General features: G+C 40.0%; 1 protein-coding gene across 1 annotated transcript; it reads right to left on the reverse strand.

The window, feature by feature from the left end:
• Window positions 1-848: 848 nt before the first annotated feature.
• vaspa (vasodilator stimulated phosphoprotein a) lies at window positions 849-25,695 on the reverse strand. The gene is made up of 13 exons (XM_060908143.1): window positions 25,472-25,695; window positions 17,757-17,928; window positions 12,416-12,581; window positions 12,143-12,197; window positions 8,360-8,732; window positions 7,989-8,116; window positions 5,932-5,977; window positions 5,789-5,822; window positions 5,667-5,703; window positions 5,402-5,464; window positions 4,149-4,218; window positions 4,002-4,059; window positions 849-3,813 (listed from the first exon to the last, which is right to left on the reverse strand). Exons 1-13 carry the CDS (start codon window positions 25,474-25,476, stop codon window positions 3,776-3,778), a joined length of 1,245 nt encoding a protein of 414 aa, XP_060764126.1. The 5' UTR covers window positions 25,477-25,695; the 3' UTR covers window positions 849-3,775.
• Between the last annotated feature and the right edge of the window lie 118 nt (window positions 25,696-25,813).

Genomic DNA, 25,813 nt, shown 5'->3' on the forward strand with positions numbered 1-25,813 from the left:
AGAAATATAGACAATTCTAAAGGGTTCACAAACTTTCAAGCACCACTGTAGCTTAACGTTAAACCACCATGATGGCACAGCATGCGTTCATTTTGTGAATTCACATTTCTGTCTTTGGCAACGCCATTAGGTTTTGTAAGCGTTGTGGCAATAATACAACGATGCATTGACAGAAAATCTACTTTTAATACTTAAGTATTTTTAAAAGCAAGTACTTCAATGCTTTAACTTCAGTAAAAAATGACTGGACAACTTTCACTTGTATTGGAGTAACATTTGACCAGTGGGATCTGTACTTTGACTGAAGTAATGAACTTGGGTACTTTGTCCACCTCTGATTATTACTTTAATAGAATTAGCTTAATTTACTTTTAATAAGCTCAACATTGTAATGTTGTTTAATGTGAATCATTAATCAACATGACTGTGTTTGTGATTACATATGAAAAACACCATAAACAATATTGAGGACATCAAAACTATGAAATAACATTTGGAACTAATATGGAATTATGTGGTAAACAAAAAAAGTGTTAAAAACAAAATATGTTTAATATTTTCGATTCTTCGGAATAGCCACGGTTTACCTTGATGACGCTTTACACACTACTGACATTATCTTAACCAGCTTCATGAGGTCGTCACCTGGAATGCTTTTCAATTAACAGGTGCCTTGTCAAAAGTTAATTAGTGCAGTTTCTTACCTTCTTAATGTGTTTGAGATCAAACAGAAAATAGTAAATAATAATAATAAAAATACAGTAAATAGCCTTATTCCACATCTGTAGTAATCCATATTATGTCAAGAACCGCTCAACTAAGTAAAGAGAAACAACATCAATCATTACTTTAAGACATGAAGTGACTTTTAATTAATAAAGAAAAAACACTGAATTAGAAGGTGTGTCCACTGGTACTGTATCTTGAGGTAAACTTGAGGTAAACAATCAAGAGATGAAGACGTCTCTTGATTGTAGACTTTGACTACCTCCTTGAGAGTGTCCTTGACTTGGCTAGATGTTGTGAAGGTGTTTTTCTTCACAAAGGAAAGAATTCTATCATCCACTGTAGTTGTCTTCTGTAGTCTTTTGAATTCCTCTTTTTTAAGAACGTACCAAGGTGTTCATTTGGTTATTCCTAAAGTTTCTGCTATCTCTGATAGGTCTATTTTGTTTTTTCAGCCTCATGATGGCCTCATTCACTTGCATTGACACTTCTTTGGACTGCTTATTGATAGTTCTCATGAGCAGTTGCCAAATACAAATTCAATACTTGGAATCAATTCCAGACCTTTTATCTCAATAATTTGTCATGAAATAACAAGGAAACAGGCCATAACTGCACATGAAACTGCTTCTCAGTCAATTGTCCGATTACTTTTGAGCTTAAGAAAATTGAAGGACTATGTAAAAAAAAAAAATTGAAAGGCTGTAATTCCTAAATGGTTTAATGTGACATTTTTGTTAAATTCTACACTTCAATCACATATTGACTGCTTCATTTCAAATCCACTATGGTGGTGTACAGAGGCAAAATTATGAAAATTGCCCCACTGTCCAAATACTTATGGACCTGACTGTATCCAGTACTGTGCAAAAGTCTTAAGCAAGTGTAAAGAAATACTGTAGACCAAATATGGCTTAAAAATAATGAATTTTAAATGTCAACATTTAAAAAAAATACTATAAACAGCAGTAAGCCATAATAAATGAAACAAAGTCAATATTTGGTGTAAGACAACCCTTCACTTAAAAAAAAAAATAGCAGTCTCAGATACAGTGAGTGCAGTTTGATAAGGAAATGAGCTGTAGGTTTTACTGAGCATCTTGCACAACCAGACACAGTTCTTCTGGACACTTTGACTGTCACACTTGCTTCTTAATTTTGCACCAAAACCCAGTAGCCTTCATTATGGTTAATGTAAAAGTCATGAAAAAGAAATCTATAACCAAGTTTGTATGGGGAAAAAAAATAGGGGGCCAAAGACTTGTGCACAGTACTGTATATATATATATATATATATATATATATCATCTCTCATCTCATTATCTCTAGCCGCTTTATCCTGTTCTACAGGGTCGCAGGCAAGCTGGAGCCTATCCCAGCTGACTACGGGCGAAAGGCGGGGTACACCCTGGACAAGTTGCCAGGTCATCACAGGGCTGACACATAGACACAGACAACCATTCACACTCACATTCACACCTACGGTCAATTTAGAGTCACCAGTTAACCTAACCTGCATGTCTTTGGACTGTGGGGGAAACCGGAGCACCCGGAGGAAACCCACGCAGACACGGGGAGAACATGCAAACTCCACACAGAAAGGCCCTCGCCGGCCACGGGGCTCGAACCCGGACCTTCTTGCTGTGAGGCGACAGCGCTAACCACTACACCACCATGCCACCCATATATATAAAAAATATATGCACCTTGTCTATTTTAGTTCAATTTAAGGTACTATATGTGGTATGTGATCCCTTTACGTGGCAGTGAAGGAAGCATCATTTATACCTTAACAAAAGGTGACAAAGGTGACAGTTACTGTTTAGTAAATGTATAGTAAATCTATAGGTTAATCTAATGCATACTAAACTGGCAACTGAGTGTATGTTATATGCTGTTAGAAATGGGGGGAAAAACAGAAAGAAAGAAAAAACCTAAGTCACAATTGGTATAAATTCTGGTTGTATTTCAGAACCCCTGAAATAACAAATGGTATTTTTACTCACATTAACCTCAAGATATTGAACAGTACCACTGAACAATAATTTTACCAAAGTTTGGAAATACAGCCCATTTTTCATACGCAAAAGTCTTTTGTAATCATTTTTTCCTGTAAAAACACAAAGGCACATAAAACTACAAAAAGCAAACACAGCAATAGCTTGAGCAACATATCGTAGTCATTTAAAAATATAAAAATTAAAATGTGTAAATATACACATATTAGCATCCGCTAATCCCTGAGGCAGAAAAAAAAAATTCAGCAAGATGTCATTCACCGTACAATTCATCACCACATGCACAGCTGGCTTTTCACCAGCAAAAGTACTTCATTTTAAAACATATATAACACTAATTGGATAAGAGCTAATTTTATAACTTTGCACTTATGTAACTATTGAATAAAACAACAAATTAACAATGGAAAAAAAACAAGAATGCCGAGTCACCTTTTTCTTGTCATTTCAGTTATGTGGATGTAAGAACAGTTCATTGAAAGGCCGAAGATAAGATGGATCTACGGGATGTATGATGTATGACATAAGGATAATGTGCCTCTCTGATGATTCGCATGTTTTTAGGCATATGAAAATCTTAAATATTAGAAAAAGAGACAGCTATTGTAAAAAAGGCAGACGGTATGATTGGAGAATTTTACAAACGGGTGACAAATGACAGGAAAAAACAATTTCTGTTATGGTGCAAGAAGCACTTTGCTCGCCTGGGTTGAGTCCACTTGTCCTCTTTGAGGGAAGAATAGTATTCATCCCTCAAATACATTTCTAGAGACGTGTGGAACCTGTGCTGAGGTGCATCGAAGCTGTTCTGGCACCTTGTGGTGACTCAACACCTTACTGTGAGACTATGTTGTTTTTTTTCCATTAATCTGTCACCCATTTCTAAATAGGAGAGATCATTACAGGGCAGTTGGAAAGCTGAACATGAAAGAAATGCCTTTTTGTAAGAATTTGCTTAAATGGGTGTACTGTATGTGCAACACTGTTTGGACTTTTTATTGCAAAGCAGAAGCTCTTTCATCATTGTGACACTAGGGGGCGCCTGTTTTCTGCAACTCTTCAATAAATGCTGTAGGTAAAAGAGGCAATAGACAAACCACGCTTTCATTATTCAGAGAAGTGAAGGAAAGTCCATTTAAATGTATTTATACATGACATTTCAGGTAACATAAATGTCTAAAGATTTCCGAAATCTTAAAAGCCAATATTTAAGTAATATAGTTTATAGAAGAAGAAATTCTGAGTTAAAGAACTGACCTGCAATAATTTCATCCTTAACTTTCTGCAGTTCCTTGCGCACCTCCTGCAGGATTTCCTGTAATAACACAAAATCAGTTTTTGCACATGGAACAGAAGATAATGTGATGCCTCATCTATAATTAATGCAATGGTATATTAGCTGACCTGCTTTAATTTCTCCATATCGATGCTCTCTCGGGCGGCCGTGTCACTCACGTTACTGCCTGGCCTTTGCCTGGTGATAGAAGTAAATGGATGGAAGATGACTCAGTCTGTTCATATACTATATGGAATTTACTGTTTTTCACAGCCATAGCAAAAGGTGACTCTTATAATCAGTACAGAATCTACAGTGGGGCGGCACGGTGGTGTAGTGGTTAGAGCTGTCGCCTCACAGCAAGAAGGTCCGGGTTCAAGCCCCGTGGCTGACGAGGGCCTTTCTGTGTGGAGTTTGCATGTTTTCCCCGTGTTCACGTGGGTTTCCTCCGGGTGCTCCGGTTTCCCCCACAGTCCAAAGACATGCAGGTTAGGTTAACTGGTGACTCTAAATTGACCGTAGGTGTGAATGTGAGTGTGAATGGTTGTCTGTGTCTATGTGTCAGCCCTGTGATGACCTGGTGACTTGTCCAGGGTGTACCCCGCCTTTCGCCCGTAGTCAGCTGGGATAGGCTCCAGCTTGCCCACGACCCTGTAGAACAGGATAAAGCGGCTAGAGATAATGAGATGAGACCCCTTTTTGAGTGTACAAAGAATATTAACACACTCCCCTGTGCTGAGAAAAGAGTAAAAAGTTGTTTACTTTCCCAGATTAAACTTTTATTATGAGTTTAGCATATATAGGTTTGCATTCTTTTCTCAAAACAAGCAAAATGTAAAATTATTGCCCAACTGGCCATACTCTACAGATGTGGTTGATAAATTGAATTAGTTGGATTATTCCTTTCACATATGCTGTCTGAATGATTTTGGTGCAGAGATGAAACAAAAGTCCAAACATCATCTCTGGTTTAGGCAAAGTAATTAATATGCGAGTTTCCAGACATGACCAAGGTGCGCACAGACGATAACATAAAACAACAAGGAGTTTGAATGACTCATTTGCTTTGTCTACTGACCATTAGATTCAGCCAGACTCAAGAAAGAAACATGGCTGTGCCGAGTATTTTTAAGATAGAGACAGAATCGGTCCATACTGAAGCTCAGAAAGTAAATAAAACGATAGTGAGCATTTAGCTTGATGAAGCAAAAGCACCACTCCCTTCACACACACACACACACGCACACAGAGACTGTGTGTGTGTGTGTGTGTGTGTGTGTGTGTGTGTGTGTGTGTGTGTGTGTGTGAGAGAGAGAGAGAACTAGAGAGAGAGAGAGAGAGAGAGAGAGAGACAAAGAGAGAGAGACAGGAATAGGAGTACCTGCTTAATGGAGTTGATGCTGGACTAGGAGTCTTATCAAAACTCTTGGGACCAGAATTAGATCTGTGTGAAATAAACAGCAGTATTTAATTCAATTAACACCGAAAGTTTTAGTTGAACTGTAATGACCTGTGTTTCTCTTTCACTATCTCGGCTCTTGTATCTATATTCTCTTGCTGTCAGTATTTCTAGGCTTCCTTTCTTTACTCAATACCCTGCCCTAAGTTGAGAAACAGAGTGAAAAAGTCGAATATGCAGACTTTACCGTGGGAGGGTACCAGACTTTTCCCAAGGCTTGCAAACTGGGGGGTAAATGAGAGATTTACATTACTGTAAAGAGAAATGGGCTGGTAGAAGAGAGATTTTAAGTCTGCTTACAACTCTGACCTTCTGATTTGTTCTCTGAGGATGCTGGATTATCCTGTAAGCAAGAGCAAAAGAGTTGATTTCCCTACAGCACTGTATACAGTATAATTGAAATGATCTATTGAAGCCATTCTGGGTTATTTTATATGAAAAAGAACAATTACATTGCTCTCTTCTTTTTTCACCACTGGACTATCTGCAGCCTTGCGCCTGTACAGGAAGGATACAAAACGAACTGAGCATGAGACAAAGTTTTTTCATATTACAAAAGACATGATGCTTATAGTTTTAGGTAGGCACAACTTTAGTTTGCTTTCATTATGCCACTGTGTTGCTGATTTTAGACGTGTGCCAGTTTTGTCCTGTTTGCATCGAAATGCTATTTTTTATACACACACACATTATATATATATATATAGTGCTTGAAAGTTTGTGAACCCTTTTGAATTTTCTATATTTCTGCATAAATATGACCTAAAACATCATCAGATTTTCACACAAGTCCTAAAAGTAGATAAAGAGAACCCAGTTAAACAAATGAGACAAAAATATTATACTTGCTCATTTATTTTTTGAGGAAAATGATCCAATATTACATATCTGTGAGTGGCAAAAGGATGTGAACCTTTGCTTTCAGTACCTGCCCCCTTGTGCAGCAATAACTGCAACTAAACATTTCCGGTAACTGTTGATCAGTCCTGCACACCGGCTTGGAGGAATTTTAGCCCATTCCTCTGTATGGAACAGTTTCAACTCTGGGATGTTGGTGGGTTTCCTCACATGAACTGCTCGCTTCAGGTCCTTCCACAACATTTTGATTGGATTAAGGTCAGGACTTTGACTTGGCCATTCCAAAACATTAACTTTATTCTTCTTTAACCATTCTTTGGTAGAACGACTTGTGTGCTTGGGGTTGTTGTCTTGCTGCATGACCCACCTTCTCTTGAGATTCAGTTCATGGACAGATGTCCTGACATTTTCCTTTAGAATTCGCTGGTATAATTCAGAATTCATTGCTCCATCAACGATGGCAAGCCATCCTGGCCCAGATGCAGCAAAACAGGCACAAACCATGATACTACCACCACCATGTTTCACAGATGGGATAAGGTCCTTATGCTGGAATGCAGTGTTTTCCTTTCTCCAAACATAACACTTCTCATTTAAACCAAAAAGTTGTATTTTGGTCTCATCCGTCCACAAAACATTTTTCCAATAGCCTTCTGGCTTGTCCACATGAACATTAACATTAGCCAATGTGAGAGAGGCCTTCAGTTGCTTAGAAGTTACCCTGGGGTCCTTTGTGACCTCGCCAACTATTACACGCCTTGCTCTTGGAGTGATCTTTGTTGGTCGACCACTCCTGGGGAGGGTAACAATGGTCTTAAATTTCCTCCATTTGTACACAATCTGTCTGACTGTGGATTGGTGAAGTCCAAACTCTTTAGAGATGGTTTTGTAACCTTTTCCAGCCTGAAGAGCATCAACAACGCTTTTCTGAGGTCCTCAGAAATCTCCTTTATTCATGCCATGATACACTTCCACAAACATGTGTTGTGAAGATCAGACTTTGATAGATCCCTGTTCTTTAAATAAAACAGGGTGCCCACTCACACCTGATTGTCATCCCATTGATTGAAAACACCTGACTCTAATTTCACCTTCAAATTAACTGCTAATCCTAGAGGTTCACATACTTTTGCCACTCACAGATATGTAATATTGGATCATTTTCCTCAATAAATAAATGACCAAGTATAATATTTTTTGTCTCTGTATACCATGGCATGTGCATTTTTTTGGGCCACTCTTATGGATTTTGGACAAGGCTTTTAAAATAAAAACACTTGCATGTGTATTCCAGGTTCTGTGTTTATGTGACTCTCAATAACAGATAGAAGTCTAAAAGGTACAGACAAGCCAGGAAACAACTTTGACGTAACCAGTTCTATCCAACTGGTTATTTATACCGCTAAAATACTGATATCTATAAGTGAAATCTGTCTGTATCGAACATTAAAAAATAAATAAATAAACCTCTGTTGAGAGCTGATCTGACTGTATATTGATTAGGTATGAGAGCAACATGCACAAACATACATTCTGATGATCTTTCTTGCCAAAACCCTTTTTTAGGATTATGCTTGCAAGCTAATCTTGCAAACAGAGCTTTTATTTTCTAAATATAGACACATTAATCATGAGTTTGCTGTATACTAACCTTCTTGCGAGAATTGCACTCATCTCGCCCATCAACCCTCCTCCTCCACCACCACCTCCTCCTCCTCCTCCTCCTCCAGAGCTTGAGCTGGTTTCTTTTGGTGCTGGAGCAGCAGACCCACTCTCTTCCTACATGCCCAGGGGAGAGCCGTCTATTAGCTTCATTTACAACATACTGAATCCCATTACTACCATGTTAACATTTACTACTCTCCACACCATTATTACTACACATTCATCTCACTTATATAAGACCCATTGCAACAAACTACAGAAGCTATGATATTCTTCAGCCTTTTTTTTTTTTGCCACTCAGTGTACAGAATATATACTCAGGATGCAATATATACACACACACTCATATATATTTACCTTGGACACTTTACGGAGTTTAGCACCAGCAAGAGCTGATGCTAGTCCCCCAGCTCCACCAAGACCACCTCCTCCTCCTCCTCCTGAAGGTGGTGGTGGCGGGGCAGGTGGAGCCCCGCCAGAGGGTGGTGGTGGCGGGGCAGGTGGGGGAGGCCCGGGAGGTGGTGGAGGACCAGGTGGAGGCGGAACTCCAGGGGGAGGAGGAGCTGGAGCTGAAGGAGGAGCGGGAGGTGCAGCTGGTAGAGCAGCAGCCTGTCTCTGCCTCTCTAGCTGTTCCTGTTCCAGTCTCTCTCTCTCCTGTCTCTCTTTCTCCTGCCGCTCTCTCTCCTGTCTCTCTTTCTCCTGTCGCTCTCTCTCCTGCTGCTCCTGAGCTCTGTTGAGAAAATGCAAAGGCTGTTTTGAGGCATGACTGAGCAGGAAATGTTCATAATATTTATGTATTCAAAAGCAAAAGGGCGGCACGGTGGTGTAGTGGTTAGCGCTGTCGCCTCACAGCAAGAAGGTCCTGGGTTCGAGCCCCGGGGCCAGCGAGGGCCTTTCTGTGTGGAGTTTGCATGTTCTCCCCGTGTCCGCGTGGATTTCCTCCGGGTGCTCCGGTTTCCCCCACAGTCTAAAGACATGCAGGTTAGGTTAACTGGTGACTCTAAATTGACCGTAGGTGTGAATGTGAGTGTGAATGGTTGTCTGTGTCTATGTGTCAGCCCTGTGATGACCTGGCGACTTGTCCAGGGTGTACCCCGCCTTTCGCCCGTAGTCAGCTGGGATAGGCTCCAGCTTGCCTGCAACCCTGTAGAACAGGATAAAGCGGCTAGAGATAATGAGATGAGATGAGATGTATTTATTCCACTTCAAAAGTATACGGCAAACCAGCTACCGGATTTGGGACACTACGACATCTTAACTACAACCCCGATTCCAAAAAAGTTGGGACAAAGTACAAATTGTAAATAAAAACGGGATGCAATAATTTACAAATCTCAGAAACTGATATTGTATTCACAATAGAACATAGACAACATATCAAATGTTGAAAATGAGACATTTTGAAATTTCATGCCAAATATTGGCTCATTTGAAATTTCATGACAGCAACACATCTCAAAAAAGTTGGGACAGGGGCAACAAGAGGCTGGAAAAGTTAAAGGTACAAAAAAGGAACAGCTGGAGGACCAAATTGCAGCTCATTAGGTCAATTGGCAATAGGTCATTAACATGACTGGGTATAAAAAGAGCATCTTGGAGTGGCAGCGGCTCTCAGAAGTAAAGATGGGAAGAGGATCACCAATCCCCCTAATTCTGCGCCGACAAATAGTGGAGCAATATCAGAAAGGAGTTCGACAGTGTAAAATTGCAAAGAGTTTGAACATATCATCATCTACAGTGCATAATATCATCAAAAGGTTCAGAGAATCTGGAAGAATCTCTGTGCGTAAGGGTCAAGGCCGGAAAACCATACTGGGTGCCCGTGATCTTCGGGCCTTTAGACGGCACTGCATCACATACAGGCATGCTTCTGTATTGGAAATCACAAAATGGGCTCAGGAATATTTCCAGAGAACATTATCTGTGAACACAATTCACCGTGCCATCCGCCGTTGCCAGCTAAAACTCTACAGTTCAAAGAAGAAGCCGTATCTAAACATGATCCAGAAGCGCAGATGTCTTCTATGGGCCAAGGCTCATTTAAAATGGACTGTGGCAAAGTGGAAAACTGTTCTGTGGTCAGACGAATCAAAATTTGAAGTTCTTTATGGAAATCAGGGACGCCGTGTCATTCGGACTAAAGAGGAGAAGGACAACCCAAGTTGTTATCAGCGCTCAGTTCAGAAGCCTGCATCTCTGATGGTATGGGGTTGCATTAGTGCGTGTGGCATGGGCAGCTTACACATCTGGAAAGACACCATCAATGCTGAAAGGTATATCCAGGTTCTAGAGCAACATATGCTCCCATCCAGACGACGTCTCTTTCAGGGAAGACCTTGCATTTTCCAACATGACAATGCCAAACCACATACTGCATCAATTACAGCATCATGGCTGCGTAGAAGAAGGGTCCGGATACTGAACTGGCCAGCCTGCAGTCCAGATCTTTCACCCATAGAAAACATTTGGCGCATCATAAAACGGAAGATACGACAAAAAAGACCTAAGACAGTTGAGCAACTCGAATCCTACATTAGACAAGAATGGGTTAACATTCCTATCCCTAAACTTGAGCAACTTGTCTCCTCAGTCCCCAGACGTTTACAGACTGTTGTAAAGAGAAAAGGGGATGTCTCACAGTGGGAAACATGGCCTTGTCCCAACTTTTTTGAGATGTGTTGTTGTCATGAAATTTAATTTCACCTAATTTTTCACTTTAAATGATACATTTTCTCAGTTTAAACATTTGATATGTCATCTATGTTCTATTCTGAATAAAATATGGAATTTTGAAACTTCCACATCATTGCATTCCGTTTTTATTTACAATTTGTACTTTGTCCCAACTTTTTTGGAATTGGGGTTGTATTTAGTATTTGGATTCAAACTTGAAAAAATTTCATGGCTCACTAGATGGCGCTTCGCAGCCCACTAATGGGCCGCATCCCAGTGCTTGAGAAACACTGGTGTAGTGGTTAGCACTGTGGCCTCACAGCAAGAAGGTTCCGGGTTCAAGCCCCGTGGCCGGCGAGGGCCTTTCTGTGTGGAGTTTGCATGTTCTCCCCGTGTCCGCGTGGGTTTCCTCCGGGTGCTCCGGTTTCCCCCACAGTCCAAAGACATGCAGGTTAGGTTAACTGGTGACTCTAAATTGACCGTAGGTGTGAATGTGAGTGTGAATGATTGTCTGTGTCTATGTGTCAGCCCTGTGATGACCTGGCGACTTGTCCAGGGTGTACCCCGCCTTTCGCCCGTAGTCAGCTGGGATAGGCTCCAGCTTGCCTGCGACCCTGTAGAACAGGATAAAGCAGCTAGAGATGATGAGATGAGAAAAGCAAAAGATCCCATACTCTACTTTTAGTTAAATATCCCAAGTCTATCAAAACACACAATTCCTAAATTACAACTAAGTTTCCTTTGTGCTGTTTGACATAGGAAAAGGGGGTAAAGAAATGTGTGTTATTTGCGTAACGTTGTGTTTTTTTTAGATTGTAATAATTTTGTCATTAATTGTAAAAAAACAATGTTTCAAAAAAACTAACATAATATATATAGTATTATTAGTTAATTGTTTTTAACAAACACTTATCAGAAATGTCTATTTGGCATTATGTGCACTAAGTACATTTACAAAAGGCCATTTTGTTTGAACCTATGTGGTGAGCACGTATAGTGAATATTAAGCCTTTGGAGATTTGGCTGAATTGTGTGTTGGAAGAGTTTAAACAAACAAACAAAAAAAATTATGAAGACCGTAAAGGTTACAGAAGAAAAGTGTTCAGTTGGATGTCAGATAGCCTAAAAAGCGTAAAATCCATCTGAATATGAATGATAACGAACAGAGGGGTTCTTTTTTAACCCAATGTGGTTTATGTGATATAAAATATTTATATACCGTATGTAAGAATCCAGAGAGTAAATTCAGTTCACTTCCTTTAGGAAAGAGCTAGAATGAGGTAATGCCATGCAGATATTCAATGCAGTATGTATTTCCAGCCAACGAAGTACATAAATAGTCTATACTGAGTGAGTGTGTATTAGTGAACCAGGAAGACTGTTTTCAATAATGAGCTGTGCTGAGTCACTGTGTGGTGATGGAGTTGAGTTGAGGTCACTGTGTGCACTGCAGTGGTGAGCGAGTACCTCTTCTGCTCTTCAACACTCGGGCCATTCGGTGGAGGCTGAGGGGGAGCTGCACCTATGAAACAGAATATAATATAATATAATATAATATAATATAATATAATATAATATAATATAATATAATATAATATAATAAATTCCATCAACACACCAATATAATACTAGCTTCTGAAAAATACAGTCCCTAACTGACAGACATACTTAATAGCAACATAATAGCTTGTATATGTATATACTGAGTGGTAGTAATAGTGTGTCTGGAATTTGTCTCACCACTGAGCACGTCTAGTGCATGCATCATGGTGTTAGCAAACTGTACAGCTTCATCCTTACTGCTGAAATTTAGGCCCCACACCTGCCGTGCATCTCGCCACTGGTGGAAATTTGCAGTGGCCTGATTGTACTTTATGCCTCGCACAAGTGGGCAGTTAATCACAACCTGAAAAAGGAAACGTAGCAAGCATACTTGTAATTGTTTATTGCATATTAATAGTTCTGTTCACAGCAGGAAGCGTGCAGCAAATTGGCCTCCTCATGATTAAGGAAAACTCCACGTCTCACATGCACTGCTTTAACTGGGTTTAAGAGTGACTAAAAAAAAAAAATCAAACTTTGGTCTGTATGTTCTTGATCACACAAGAATGCACAAATCACACAAATCATATCTGGACTCCATGACAGATCCAACTGGACCTGCAGTTTTATCACAATCTGTCAGTTACAGTGGTGCTTGAAAGTTTGTGAACCCTTTAGAATTGTCTACATTTCTGCATAAATATGACCTAAAACATCATCAGATTTTCATACAAGTCCTAAAAGTAGATAAAAAGAACCCAGTTCCACAAATGAGACAAAAATATTATACTTGGTCATTTATTTATTGAGGAAAATGATCCATATCCGTGAGTGGCAAAAGTATACGAACGTCTAGGATTAGCAGTTAATTTGAAGGTGAAATTAGAGTCAGGTGTTTTCAATCAATGGGATGACAATCAGGTGTGAGTGGGCACCCTGTTTTATTTAAAGAACAGGGATCTATCAAAGGCTGATCTTCACAACACATGTTTGTGGTAGGGGTGTGCAAAAATATCGATACGGCGATATATCGCGATACTTTGTCTTCCGATTCAATATCGATACTCAAAATTTGAATATCGATATTTTTTCAAATAATAAATCATGTTTCAGACGGGTTGTAAATCCAGTACGACTTCCGCACCTCCGCTCCACGAGGTGTCGCTGTGCCGCTCCCTCACTGCGAGGCACTCTTCATCTTCTCTTTTCTCCCCGGCGGTTGCAGTGAGGAAAAAAAAACAAGCAAGCATGGCTGTTAACGTAAACCTAGAGACGCCGCCGAACTTTAAGGCAGATGTTTGGAGGCACTTTGGATTGCAAAGGAAAGGAGAAAAAACAGTGAGCCGGACAAAGAGTACGCACTCTGCAAAACCTGTTTCGCTCCAATTAGATATTCAGGTAACACAACAAACTTGCGAACTTACTTAGCACGACACCACCCCGACATATTAGCTCAGCCGGAGCCACCAAAACCCGACCCGAAGCAAACTACACTGGACAGCGCCAAAGTCCTCCCGTCTACTTCAGTGATGTGTGACTTACTGTAACTGTGAACTTAATTTTGTCATTTAAGGCCAAAGGCAAGAAGCTGCACTTTATCTTGCATTTTCAATTTTAGTGTGTGTGAGACACTGCATTTTATTTTGAGTATTTACGCTAAGTTCAGAAGAAACATGATTCACTGAGGTTTCAGTTCAGTTTCAGTGTGTGGACGCTGACCCACACTGCACTTTGTTTCATAATTGTGCTCAGGGAGACTAAGATGCCCACTGTACTTTTCAATGTGTTTCAGACAGTGTGTTGTTCCTGCAAAATAAGCACAAGTTAAATGTTCTCAGGTATATGTTCTCAAGTTTTCAAAGAACAAATTGATATTAGTGTTAGCACTGAAATGTATGTGCAGTCTGCAGTGCAAGTTTTAAGTTTTCATAAAACAATTTGATTCTGCTTGTTAAGCAGCACTGATGTGTCCATGCTTACAGAAAAGTTGATAATACTAGCACAGAAATGGGAATTTTCTGTATGTTGTAGTGAAGCAACTCTTGGTTTTGCCAGCAGTGGAATAGAGACAAATATATGTCTGGCAAGAGTGTGTAGTTATGTATATGAAATGTAATTTTACAGTGGTCAATAAATTCTGATTTTCTTCAGTGACACAGATATCGTGATGTGGTTGAAATTTCTTGCAATATATCGATTATCGCAGAATCGCTGTACCGTGATATTATCGTTATCGTGGGCAAAATATCGCCATAGTATCGTATCGTGAGGTATCTGGTGATACCCAGCCCTAGTTTGTGGAAGTGTATCATGGCATGAACAAAGGAGATTTCTGAGGACCTCAGAGAAAGCGTTGTTGATGCTCATCAGGTTGGAAAAGGTTACAAAACCATCTCTAAAGAGTTTGGACTCCACCAATCCACAGTCAGACAGACTGTGTACCAATGAAGGAAATTCAAGACCACCCTCCCCAGGAGTGGTCGACTAACAAAGCTCACTCCAAGAGCAAGGCGTGTAATAGTTGGTGAGGTCACAAAGGACCCCAGGGTAACTTCTAAGCACCTGAAGGCCTCTCTCACATTGGCTAATGTTAATGTTCATGATGTTAATGTTCATGCACCATCAGGAGAACGCTGAACAACAATGGTGTGCATGGCAGGGTTGCAAGGAGAAAGCCACTGCTCTCCAAAAAGAACATTGCTGCTCGTCTGCAGTTTGCTAAAGATCACGTGGACAAGCCAGAAGGCTATTGGAAAAATGTTTTGTGGACGGATGAGACCAAAATACAACTTTTTGGTTTAAATGAGAAGTGTTATGTTTGGAGAAAGGAAAACACTGCATTCCAGCATAAGAACCTTATCCCATCTGTGAAACATGGTAGTGGTACGATCATGGTTTGGGCCTGTTTTGCTGCATCTGGGCCAGGACGGCTTGCCATCGTTGATGGAGCAATGAATTCTGAATTATACCAGCAAATTCTAAAGGAAAATGTCAGGACATCTGTCCATGAACTGAATCTCAAGAGAAGGTGGGTCATAAGACAATGACCCTAAGCACACAAGTCGTTCTACCAAAGAATGGTTAAAGAAGAATAAAGTTAATGTTTTGGAATGGCCAAGTCAAAGTCCTGACCTTAATCCAATCGAAATGTTGTGGAAGGACCTGAAGCGAGCAGTTCATGTGAGGAAACCCACCAACATCCCAGAGTTGAAGCTGTTATGTACGGAGGAACGGGCTAAAATTCCTCCAAGCCGGTGTGCAGGACTGATCAACAGTTACCGCAAACATTTAGTTGCAGTTATTGCTGCACAAGGGGGTCACACCAGGTACTGACAGCAAAGGTTCACATACTTTTGCCACTCACAGATATGTAATATTGGATCATTTTCCTCAATAAATAAATGACCAAGTATAATATTTTTGTCTCATTTGTTTAACTGGGTTCTCTTTATCTACTTTTAGGACTTGTGTGAAAATCTGATGGATGTCTTAGGTCATATTTATGCAGAAATATAGAAAATTCTAAAGGGTTCACAAACTTTCAAGCACCACTGTATGAACAAGTTCTTTCATTTGGAAGAACCCAGTTAACTCCATTATGCAGGGGTGGCATGTGTCGGATGTTCAGTGCTTATTTGTGAAAAGGGAAAATTAGAAAATAAATATTTACCAACCTTGTCATAATTTCCAGTCTAACATATCTTTCTGTTCCCATAAGTGTGGCGAATAGGTTCATAGCCATTAAGTTACCCCAGGTCATGAGAGGTTTTTTGTTTCGTTTTTTTACATGTGATAAACTGCAGATGCATTTGGACCTGACATGCAGCACCAATATGCTTTGCTCACTGTGTTTAGTACAAAATAGGAATTGAAAAATGCCTAATTAAATCTGGTGCTGGTGGCAGCGTGAGTCTCAGTACTTACACGCAGACACAGGAAATCTAATATTGACAGCAAACTGTAAGACTGACAAAAAGACAAAACCACCAACTGTAGACAAAATGACACTCTATTTCCCTTGCACACAAATTCCTCTGTTGTTTCTTCGCAGCACAGAACAAAGAATCGCTGGTTTAAAAAAATACACTTGTAAAATTAGTACCCTGCCCTAAAGTGTTCATGAATGCCTAATAAATTACCTTTAATGACCACTGAAAAAAGGATACGAAACTTTGTAGTGCTTCTGAGAAACACCACAATAACGCAATGTCAGACTCTCACAGGAGGCAAATAATACCAAGAAGAAAAAGATCTTCATTTTTATACTAAATTGTATACATTATTAGTCTGATACTGTATGTACACCAGGTCTCTTTGTTTTTGCGTGTGAATAATTATCCCTGTTGTTCTGTATTAATTTAATTTAATTAAATAAAACATGTATATATTTAACAGGTTTTCCACGAAATCGAGTTGTATGTGAGCTGTAAGTCGTGTACGATGAGATTGAGTGGAATAACTGTTTTCTTCTATCCACATTCACTGGATTTTGACAAACAGAGCATTTTTATTTTTAGCAAATTCAATAAATAAAACTTTATACAACACATCTGACAAAATCATTTCCACTTAGAATGTGAACAAATCGGCGAAATGACAGTAGCAATTTGTGAAAAATGCTGTAATAATAATTCTTGAAAAATAAAAAAACATTCTTAACATAAAATACTTTTATTTCATATTTTGTTTCTTTTTTGTATTTTGGGGGGGGGGGGGGGGGGGTTGTTTTCAAGTATCGTTTTTATTTCGTCCTTGGTTGGTTCAGCAAGACGCTCCGCCATTTTGTTTTTCTCTACTCACGGTATACGAGCTGATAGCCTGGTAGTAGAGCAGCCAATCAGAGCACACGATTGCTCATATCCAGTGAATGTGGATAGAATAAATAGTGTATATTGTATGTGTCCTGATGAATACCTTTAGGGGGTAGACACTATGGCAGAAATATATCACCACACTTAAAGATCTTTTCATGATCAATGACACTGTTTGTATATTTACATTTCTTAACAAACTGCTCATAAAAAATACTCACATTTAGCTAAAAATTATAGTTCAAAACTGTAAGCTTATTCCTTGTCTGTAAAAATCGATGGATAATTAAAGGAGGGAAATTGCACAAAAATATAGCCCAGTCATCTTTTTATGACCGTAAATAATGATGGAGTGGGTCAATCTATAGTAGTGGTGACACATGCACGTTTACCTTGATGTAACTGATATTATATTGTTATAATATTGCTTATGATAATACTATCATTAAAGCTGCTATACAATGAGATACAATGACTTGGTACTGATCATTATGGTAAAATTACTGACAATATTTGCGACCACATTGTCCAAACGCTAATAAACATTACAGTATATACTGTACATTTTTTCAGAACCCCAGCAAGAGCAGCAGCTGTTTTCGACATTCAGATAAACCCTATATCAAGATCCATTACCATCCATACCATTTCTACTTCAGCCAACATACAATGCTTCATAACAGTAATAACTGGACCTGAAGTTCTGATTCACATTTATTACTGTGTACCTGCTGATCGGTCTGCAGTTTTCGGCCCACCACTCTGAAGGAGTTGTTACTCGGGTTTTGGTAGATGTGCACCCTGCTCACAGTCTGACCTCCAGTGCCAGCAGGGACCCAGCGCTTCCCGGCGTCATCATACAGCATGACAGTAGCTCGCGCCTGGCACAAGCTCACCTCACTGAGCACAGAGGAGACAGGGTGGAGAAATTATGAACCATTACTTCTCCCATTTCAATCATACTTATTATGCAGAGAGATAAACAGCTCTTTATCATTAAAAAGGCCTCAAGTATGCATTAAAGGAGAACTGAAGTCATTTTCAAACTTGCTTTATTTCTCAATTAACGTGTTATTCAATTACGTTTTCGGTTTTATTAACCTTATATCGTGACTCGTATTGGCATATTATATTACGCTTATCGGCCTTTTCGGTTTTTAGCCATGTCGAATGTAGTTCGTATGGTCCACGGTAGGCGTCGCTTATCCGCGCGATCTTCACGAGACTTGTGCGAGACTTCAAACGTGAAGTGTCAGCGCCTTTTTGAAAACTGTTTACACAGCGGTCAGATCGCCATATCATTCCAATTTAGATTAATTTCGAGATTTGCCAGCTTCATCAGTGATGGAGATTATTCCATACGACTTCGAGCCAATGTAGAGTAGAGAAGAGTTGGAAAGACGACAGGATAAGGACGAGTCCGTCGCGCTGGTATTTACGTCATTACTGTCGCACAATTAAAACGTGCCAGATCAGGCAGCTGGTGGGTTTTCAAAATAATAAATACATGCATGTATTTTTGTGATAAATACATATTATACTGAGCGCATTTCCCACATAATCCTCACTAAGGTTTCGGACGGCACTACAAAATGGCGTCCCCACTATATAATGCCCTATATAGTGAGTAGGGAGCGATTTCAGACACAGGGAAAACTTCCGGCTTGATTACGTCAGCATTCGAAGGAGGGCGTGCGCGTCTTTTGACAATGTCGGCAGATGTTGGTCACTTTGATTTCCGCTGTACGTTTTACTTCCGTCCTACAATGTCTCGCACAGGTCTCAGCGAATCTCATTTACGGCCATTGCTTTGACATATGGACTGATATATTATAGAGCATATTTCAAACACTCATAACCTGCTATAACAGCGACAAAATAACTGTCAGAAATGCATTCCTACATTTTATAAAATGAGATAAATAGAATCTTGATGATAAAAAATTTGCTTTCAGTTCCCCTTTAATAGCTGGTGATCGATGTTGGGCTGAATCAGGACAATGACTCGCAGGCTACCATCATCAGAATTGTCCTCTTACATGCACATTAAAAACATGTAGAAAAACACACAGGAGGAAGTGGGAGCAGGTTTCCCTCTTCCTCTGCAATTGTCTCAACCGTAATATTGCACCTCCTGACTTCCGCTGACATGACAGCCTGTTTCTGAAGAGAAAACAATGACTTGATAAGGACTAAACTCAAAGCTTGAGTATGCATTCTTGCATGCAAGTTCAATAAGTGGATATTTCTACAAAGCACTAGCTAGCTCTGGTCTCTAACCATACTCATACACAGCAAATTCCCCAGTGTTGAATTAACACTTTCAGAGTTCATTTGTGTTCAATTGTACACATATAAACATAGTAGGGTGTTAAATCAACACTCTGGGTGTTAGTTCAACACTGGGGATTTTGCTGTGTATTGGCCAACTAGACATAGTGGTGCTAAAAGAGGATCTGAGATGGTAATACAGAGGAAGTTTTTTTTAGAAAGATAGGTGAGAGTAATGCACGACAGAGAGACATCGAGTGATATAAGCAGTTAAAAAAATGCAGAAACACTGAAGCATTCCTTTAGTGTTCGACAGTGCAAAAGACTTCCTCTTTTGCCTGCACGGAAATGAACTACATTAAAAATGCTTTTATTGGTTTGGTTTATGATGGTTTAATCTCTCCTGCACTAAAGAGTAGGAAATTGTGGTTATTTGCAGACACTGGTTACAGAATGACACACACACACACGCGCACTTTGGCCTTACTCTATTTGCGTGGCCCTTCCACTGACATGATTCTTCTTCTTCCATCTCTTTCCCACTATATGTGGGGTCGATGTGGTTAGATTGAAGTGATATGGTTAAGGGTCTTGCACAAGGGCCCAACAGTGGCAACTTGGTGGTTAAATCCCCGACCCACCGATCAGTAACCCAGAGCCTTAACCCATTGAGCCACTTCTGACACCACCACCCCCCGCTCCCCACACACACCACCAACATGATTATTAATGCAGCTAATTAATGTTAAGCTTTACCTACATCTAACCATTACCTTAACCTTACAAACAGAAGATCAAGTGGTTTTTGTTGTTGTTGTTGTTTTTGGCTCCTTTTTTGTTTCCTTTTTTTTTTAATCAAAGCTGCAGTTTATGGAAAATCCATTTTGCTTGTAGGAACCAGGCGCAGGTAAAACTGTCACATATTCATATCTTTTGGGAACCTTGGTCCCCACCTAGATATAAAAACAACCCTCCGTCACACACATGCCCATATAAGGATGCATAGACTGGTTCTTACTGTTCATCATTGTAAGGTCTGATTTTACATTTTATAGTTTATCAATCTTGATACAGCAGTGTTCCTGAAGTGATTACAACTGTCACAATTGTAATACTAATCAAATAAATAAACAGCATAATCAGGTCATGATTATATAATGAACACTATAATATAAATGATAACCACTATAGTCAGCTTTGTGTGGTTGTTCTTACTTTCATGCAGTTTCTCCATCATCTGTGAGCTGAGGAACATTTGTTAACTTGCTTTCCAACGTACGTACATAATTATTTGAAGTCTCATTCTCACACACACTGGATATCTAATTGTTTTAGACCTCTGATGATGTAGAGATAATGTGTTAGTTCTTACGGTCTGTTTTGGTGGCCTGAGTGCATGACATACGTGCTAGAGAGTCCGATTTTTCATCCGCTTACAAAGCAGACTGGCTTTGTGGCTGGGCTCTTAGGTTTGTTTCTGGGTTTAGTTTTAAAGATCTGTTTACATGCACACTCTCACATAGTGACATTTGATAGCAATAATTGCAATAGAAATATATCCATGTCGTGATGTAGTTACATTAGTTCAACATAGTTGTACTGTTGCATAATCTCTTATTTATAGACAGTAAAATACAAGCATTTATGAGCAAGTCTTTAGCTTGCACTGTATTAATTTAATAGTTATTTAATGTCACATGTTATTTGCATGCTTGTCAGTCCTGGTTCTGGTTTGGTTATAATTTTAGTAATTATTACCATAATAGCTTTAAGATGAACCACCATCATTCAGAATACAGAGGCACAGTTATTAGTTGAACAGTTTCCAAATTTACATGCACACAAATCAAATAAGAGTTACTTATTAGCTTTAGGCGTTGGAAAATTTACAATCAGGCTTCGAATCTATGCCCACACATTTCAGACTGCATGTGAATCCTACATGAAGAATCCATTCTGAAGCTTTGTTATATAAGAAACCACAATTAAAAAATACTAAATCAAGTAAAAGTTACAGTGGGGCAAAAAAGTATTTAGTCAGCCACCAATTGTGCAAGTTCTCCCACTTAAAAAGATGAGAGAGGCCTGTAATTTTCATCATAGGTACAATTCAACTATGAGAGACAGAATGGGGGGAAAGAATCCAGGGAATCACATTGTAGGATTTTTAATGAATTAATTGGTAAATTCCTCGGTAAAATAAGTATTTGGTCACCTACAAACAAGCAAGATTTCTGGCTCTCACAGACCTGTAACTTCTTCTTTAAGAGGCTCCTCTGTCCTCCACTCATTACCTGTATTAATGACAGCTGTTTGAACTCGTTATCAGTATAAAAGACACCTGTCCACAACCTCAAACAGTCACACTCCAAACTCCACTATGGCCAAGACCAAAGAGCTGTCAAAGGACACCAGAAACAAAATTGTAGACCTGCACCAGGCTGGGAAGACTGAATCTGCAATAGGTAAGCAGCTTGGTGTGAAGAAATCAACTGAAGAAATCAATTATTAGAAAATGTAAGACATACAAGACCACTGATAATCTCCCTCGATCTGGGGCTCCACGCAAGATCTCACCCCGTGGGGTCAAAATGATCACAAGAACGGTGAGCAAAAATCCCAGAACCACACGGGGAACCTAGTGAATGACCTGCAGAGAGCTGGGACCAAAGTAACAAAGGCTACCATCAGTAACACACTACGCCGCCAGGGACTCAAATCCTGCAGTGCCAGACGTGTCCCCCTGCTTAAGCCAGTACATGTCCAGGCCCGTCTGAAGTTTGCTAGAGAGCATTTGGATGATCCAGAAGAGGATTGGGAGAACGTCATATGGTCAGATGAAACCAAAATAGAACTTTTTGGTAAAAACTCAACTTGTCATGCTTGGAGGAGAAAGAATGCTGAGTTGCATCCAAAGAACACCATACCTACTGTGAAGCATGGGGGTGGAAACATCATGCTTTGGGGCTGTTTTTCTGCAAAGGGACCAGGACGATTGATCCGTGTAAAGGAAAGAATGAATGGGGCCATGTATCGTGAGATTTTGAGTGAAAACCTCCTTCCAGGGCGGCACGGTGGTGTAGTGGTTAGCGTTGTCGCCTCACAGCAAGAAGGTCCTGGGTTCGAGCCCCGGGGCCGGCGAGGGCTTTTCTGTGCAGAGTTTGCATGTTCTCCCCGTGTCCGCGTGGGTTTCCTCCGGGTGCTCCGGTTTCCCCCACAGTCCAAAGACATGCAGGTTAGGTTAACTGGCGACTCTAAATTGACCGTAGGTGTGAATGTGAGTGTGAATGGTTGTCTGTGTCTATGTGTCAGCCCTGTGATGACCTGGCGACTTGTCCAGGGTGTACCCCGCCTTTCGCCCGTAGTCAGCTGGGATAGGCTCCAGCTTGCCTGCGACCCTGTAGAACAGGATAAAGCGGCTAGAGATAATGAGATGAGATGAGAACCTCCTTCCATCAGCAAGGGCATTGAAGATGAAACGTGGCTGGGTCTTTCAGCATGACAATGATCCCAAACACACCGCCCGGGCAACGAAGGAGTGGCTTCGTAAGAAGCATTTCAAGGTCCTGGAGTGGCCTAGCCAGTCTCCAGATCTCAACCCCATAGAAAATCTTTGGAGGGAGTTGAAAGTCCGTGTTGCCCAGCGACAGCCCCAAAACATCACTGCTCTAGAGGAGATCTGCATGGAGGAATGGGCCAAAATACCAGCAACAGTGTGTGAAAACTTTGTGAAGACTTACAGAAAACGTTTGACCTCTGTCACTGCCAACAAAGGGTATATAACAAAGTATTGAGATGAATTTTTGTTATTGACCAAATACTTATTTTCCACCATAATTTGCAAATAAATTCATTAAAAATCAGACAATGTGATTTTCTGGATTTTTTTTTTCTCATTTTGTTTCTCATAGTTGAAGTGTACCTATGATGAAAATTACAGGCCTCTCTCATCTTTTTAAGTGGGAGAACTTGCACAGTTGGTGACTGACTAAATACTTTTTTGCCCCACTGTATGTGAGAAAGCCAGTGACACCTGACTTTTTCTTTTTAACCACAGTTGATTTGTATTCACTTCCTCAAACTGTGGAGGAAATGGTTAGGTTGAATGTAATCGAGCTCCCATGGCTGTGTTTCAGTCTCTGTAGCCTGTGTTGGACATTAACTGGGGGTTACCTTCATGAATAAGCACATTCAAACTGATAAAAACAATCCGGCATCGTGAACTCAGGCAAATGATCCTGAGATGGTGTGGCTCATGTTGCCAGGTTGGGAAATCTGTTCAATCAAGTGTATTTGTTCTGGGTGTGTTAATCCAGTTCAATTACAGTGTACACCGTTTTAAACCACTGAAGGTCAATGCCAGGATCAGACTACAGGAATTCAGTCTGATTTTGTTGCGGATGATACTGTGATTGACTAATCTGACATGATGCCCAACATGAAAGACAAAAATATTGTGTTGTCTGATCCCAGCATACGAGTTTTCTGCACTTGTGACTCACCTTCTGCTACTCTGCATGGATATCAGATTGCACTTCCTCAAAATGATTTATACCCAAGCCTTAAGCTTTCTTTAGTGGATAATCTTACCTGGATACTATAGTTAGGGTGGTTAGTGGTTAGAGAAGGTTAAAGGTTAAAGAAGCAGCTTTGGGACTGGTTTGATTCCCTGGACCACCAGGTAAATGAGTGGATGAGGGTAGTGAATGAACAGCACTTTGCCCTCCCTCTATATTCATGGCTGGAGTGCCCTTGAGCAAGGCACCTAGGCGCTGCAGCTCTGGGTATGTGTGTGTGTGTGTTCATTGCTTACTTGTGTACACTACCGTTCAAAAGTTTGGGGTCACCCAGACAATTTTGTGTTTTCCATGAAAAGTCACACTTTTATTTACCACCATAAGTTGTAAAATGAATAGAAAATATAGTCAAGACATTTTTCTGGCCATTTTGAGCATTTAATCGACCCCACAAATGTGATGCTCCAGAAACTCAATCTGCTCAAAGGAAGGTCAGTTTTATAGCTTCTCTAAAGAGCTCAACTGTTTTCAGCTGTGCTAACATGATTGTATAAGGGTTTTCTAATCATCCATTAGCCTTCTGAGGCAATGAGCAAACACATTGTACCATTAGAACACTGGAGTGAGAGTTGCTGGAAATGGGCCTCTATACACCTATGGAGATATTGCACCAAAAACCAGACATTTGCAGCGAGAATAGTCATTTACCACATTAGCAATGTATAGAGTGGATTTCTGATTAGTTTAAAGTGATCTTCATTGAAAAGAACAGTGCTTTTCTTTCAAAAATAAGGACATTTCAAAGCGACCCCAAACTTTTGAACGGTAGTGTACGTGTGTGTGTGTGTGTGTGTGTGTGTGTGTGTGTTCATTGCTTCAGACGGGTTAAACGCAGAGAAAGAATGTCACTGTGCTCAAATGTGACAAATAAAGGCTTTTTCTTCTAGATCTGTACCTAAAAGCTGCTGCTGTAATCATAATGATTGTCGTCGGATGTGAATGAGCCCATCCCCAGACTCTTTCACAACTTGTTCATACTGAACATCCTTTCAACTCACTTAGTAGCTACTTCATAGTAGAATAGCACACATAATACATATAGGATGTGTAGTGATTTATAAACCCAGTAAGAAGCTGGTTTCCTTTTGAGTCTGGGTTCTTTCTCATGTCAACTCAGGAAGTTTTTTTTTTCCTCGCCACTATCACCTCTGATCACCTTGCTTCATCAGTTTAATTTCTGTTCAGTAGCTTTGTGATAATATCTATGTTCACAGAATACTGGATTGAACTGAATCTGGCAGCTGTTAAAGTTCCCACTTGCTCTAACTGATAGACTTTTAGTGTGAACAATCAATGCAGTAACTGTTCCCTAAAGAGTTTCCCCTTCAAAGTTACAGTGTTGGAGTGTATAAACAATTAAAAAAAACACATTAACAGGTTAACAGATGTAATAACTGTCTCACACAATGCAAAAACTGGACCCATCCGCTGATGGAAAGGCACTGCTGTGGTTTTTATAGTTTTATTTTCAGCCAGGAAGACAGATGAGGCTTGAGAACAGCAGCGCGCGCGCTGAGATCAAAGCCAAAAGTCTCATCAAAATAAAAGCAGGTGCCGACAAGCATCGCTTAAAGACAAAGTTTTGTTGGGCTTACCTCATTTTTACGAGATGACCTTGTCACTCGCGTTGCAAAAAAAAATTAAAATTAATAATAAATAAAGGTCACAGTTATATGAACGACATCTGAGGTGAAGTGATCAGAGGCATCCGCTGTTCAGAACAAGCCACAGTTTCCTGGTTTGAAGGAAGAATCTGATCTGAGATCAGGTTTACACTTCATCCTTTACAGGCCACACGTGGGGCCATCAGCAGCTTCTTTACATGAGGCTAACTTTATAGGTACAGCCGTTCAAAACCAGACATAAACATTACTATAGTGGGAAACCATAAGACCGAGTAAAAATACATGCAAAATGAGTTCTACTGTTTATTTAAA

Source organism: Neoarius graeffei, chromosome 25, assembly GCF_027579695.1.
Source record: "Neoarius graeffei isolate fNeoGra1 chromosome 25, fNeoGra1.pri, whole genome shotgun sequence".
NCBI lineage: Eukaryota > Metazoa > Chordata > Actinopteri > Siluriformes > Ariidae > Neoarius > Neoarius graeffei.

Coding starts and splice junctions, on each gene's coding strand:
- vaspa (XM_060908143.1), bottom strand. Junction 12,582..17,756: donor AACTGCAGACCGATCAGCAG/GTACACAGTAAT, acceptor TTCCTTTTTCAG/GTTGTGATTAACTGCCCACT. Junction 5,978..7,988: donor AGTGCAATTCTCGCAAGAAG/GTTAGTATACAG, acceptor CTTCCTGTACAG/GCGCAAGGCTGCAGATAGTC.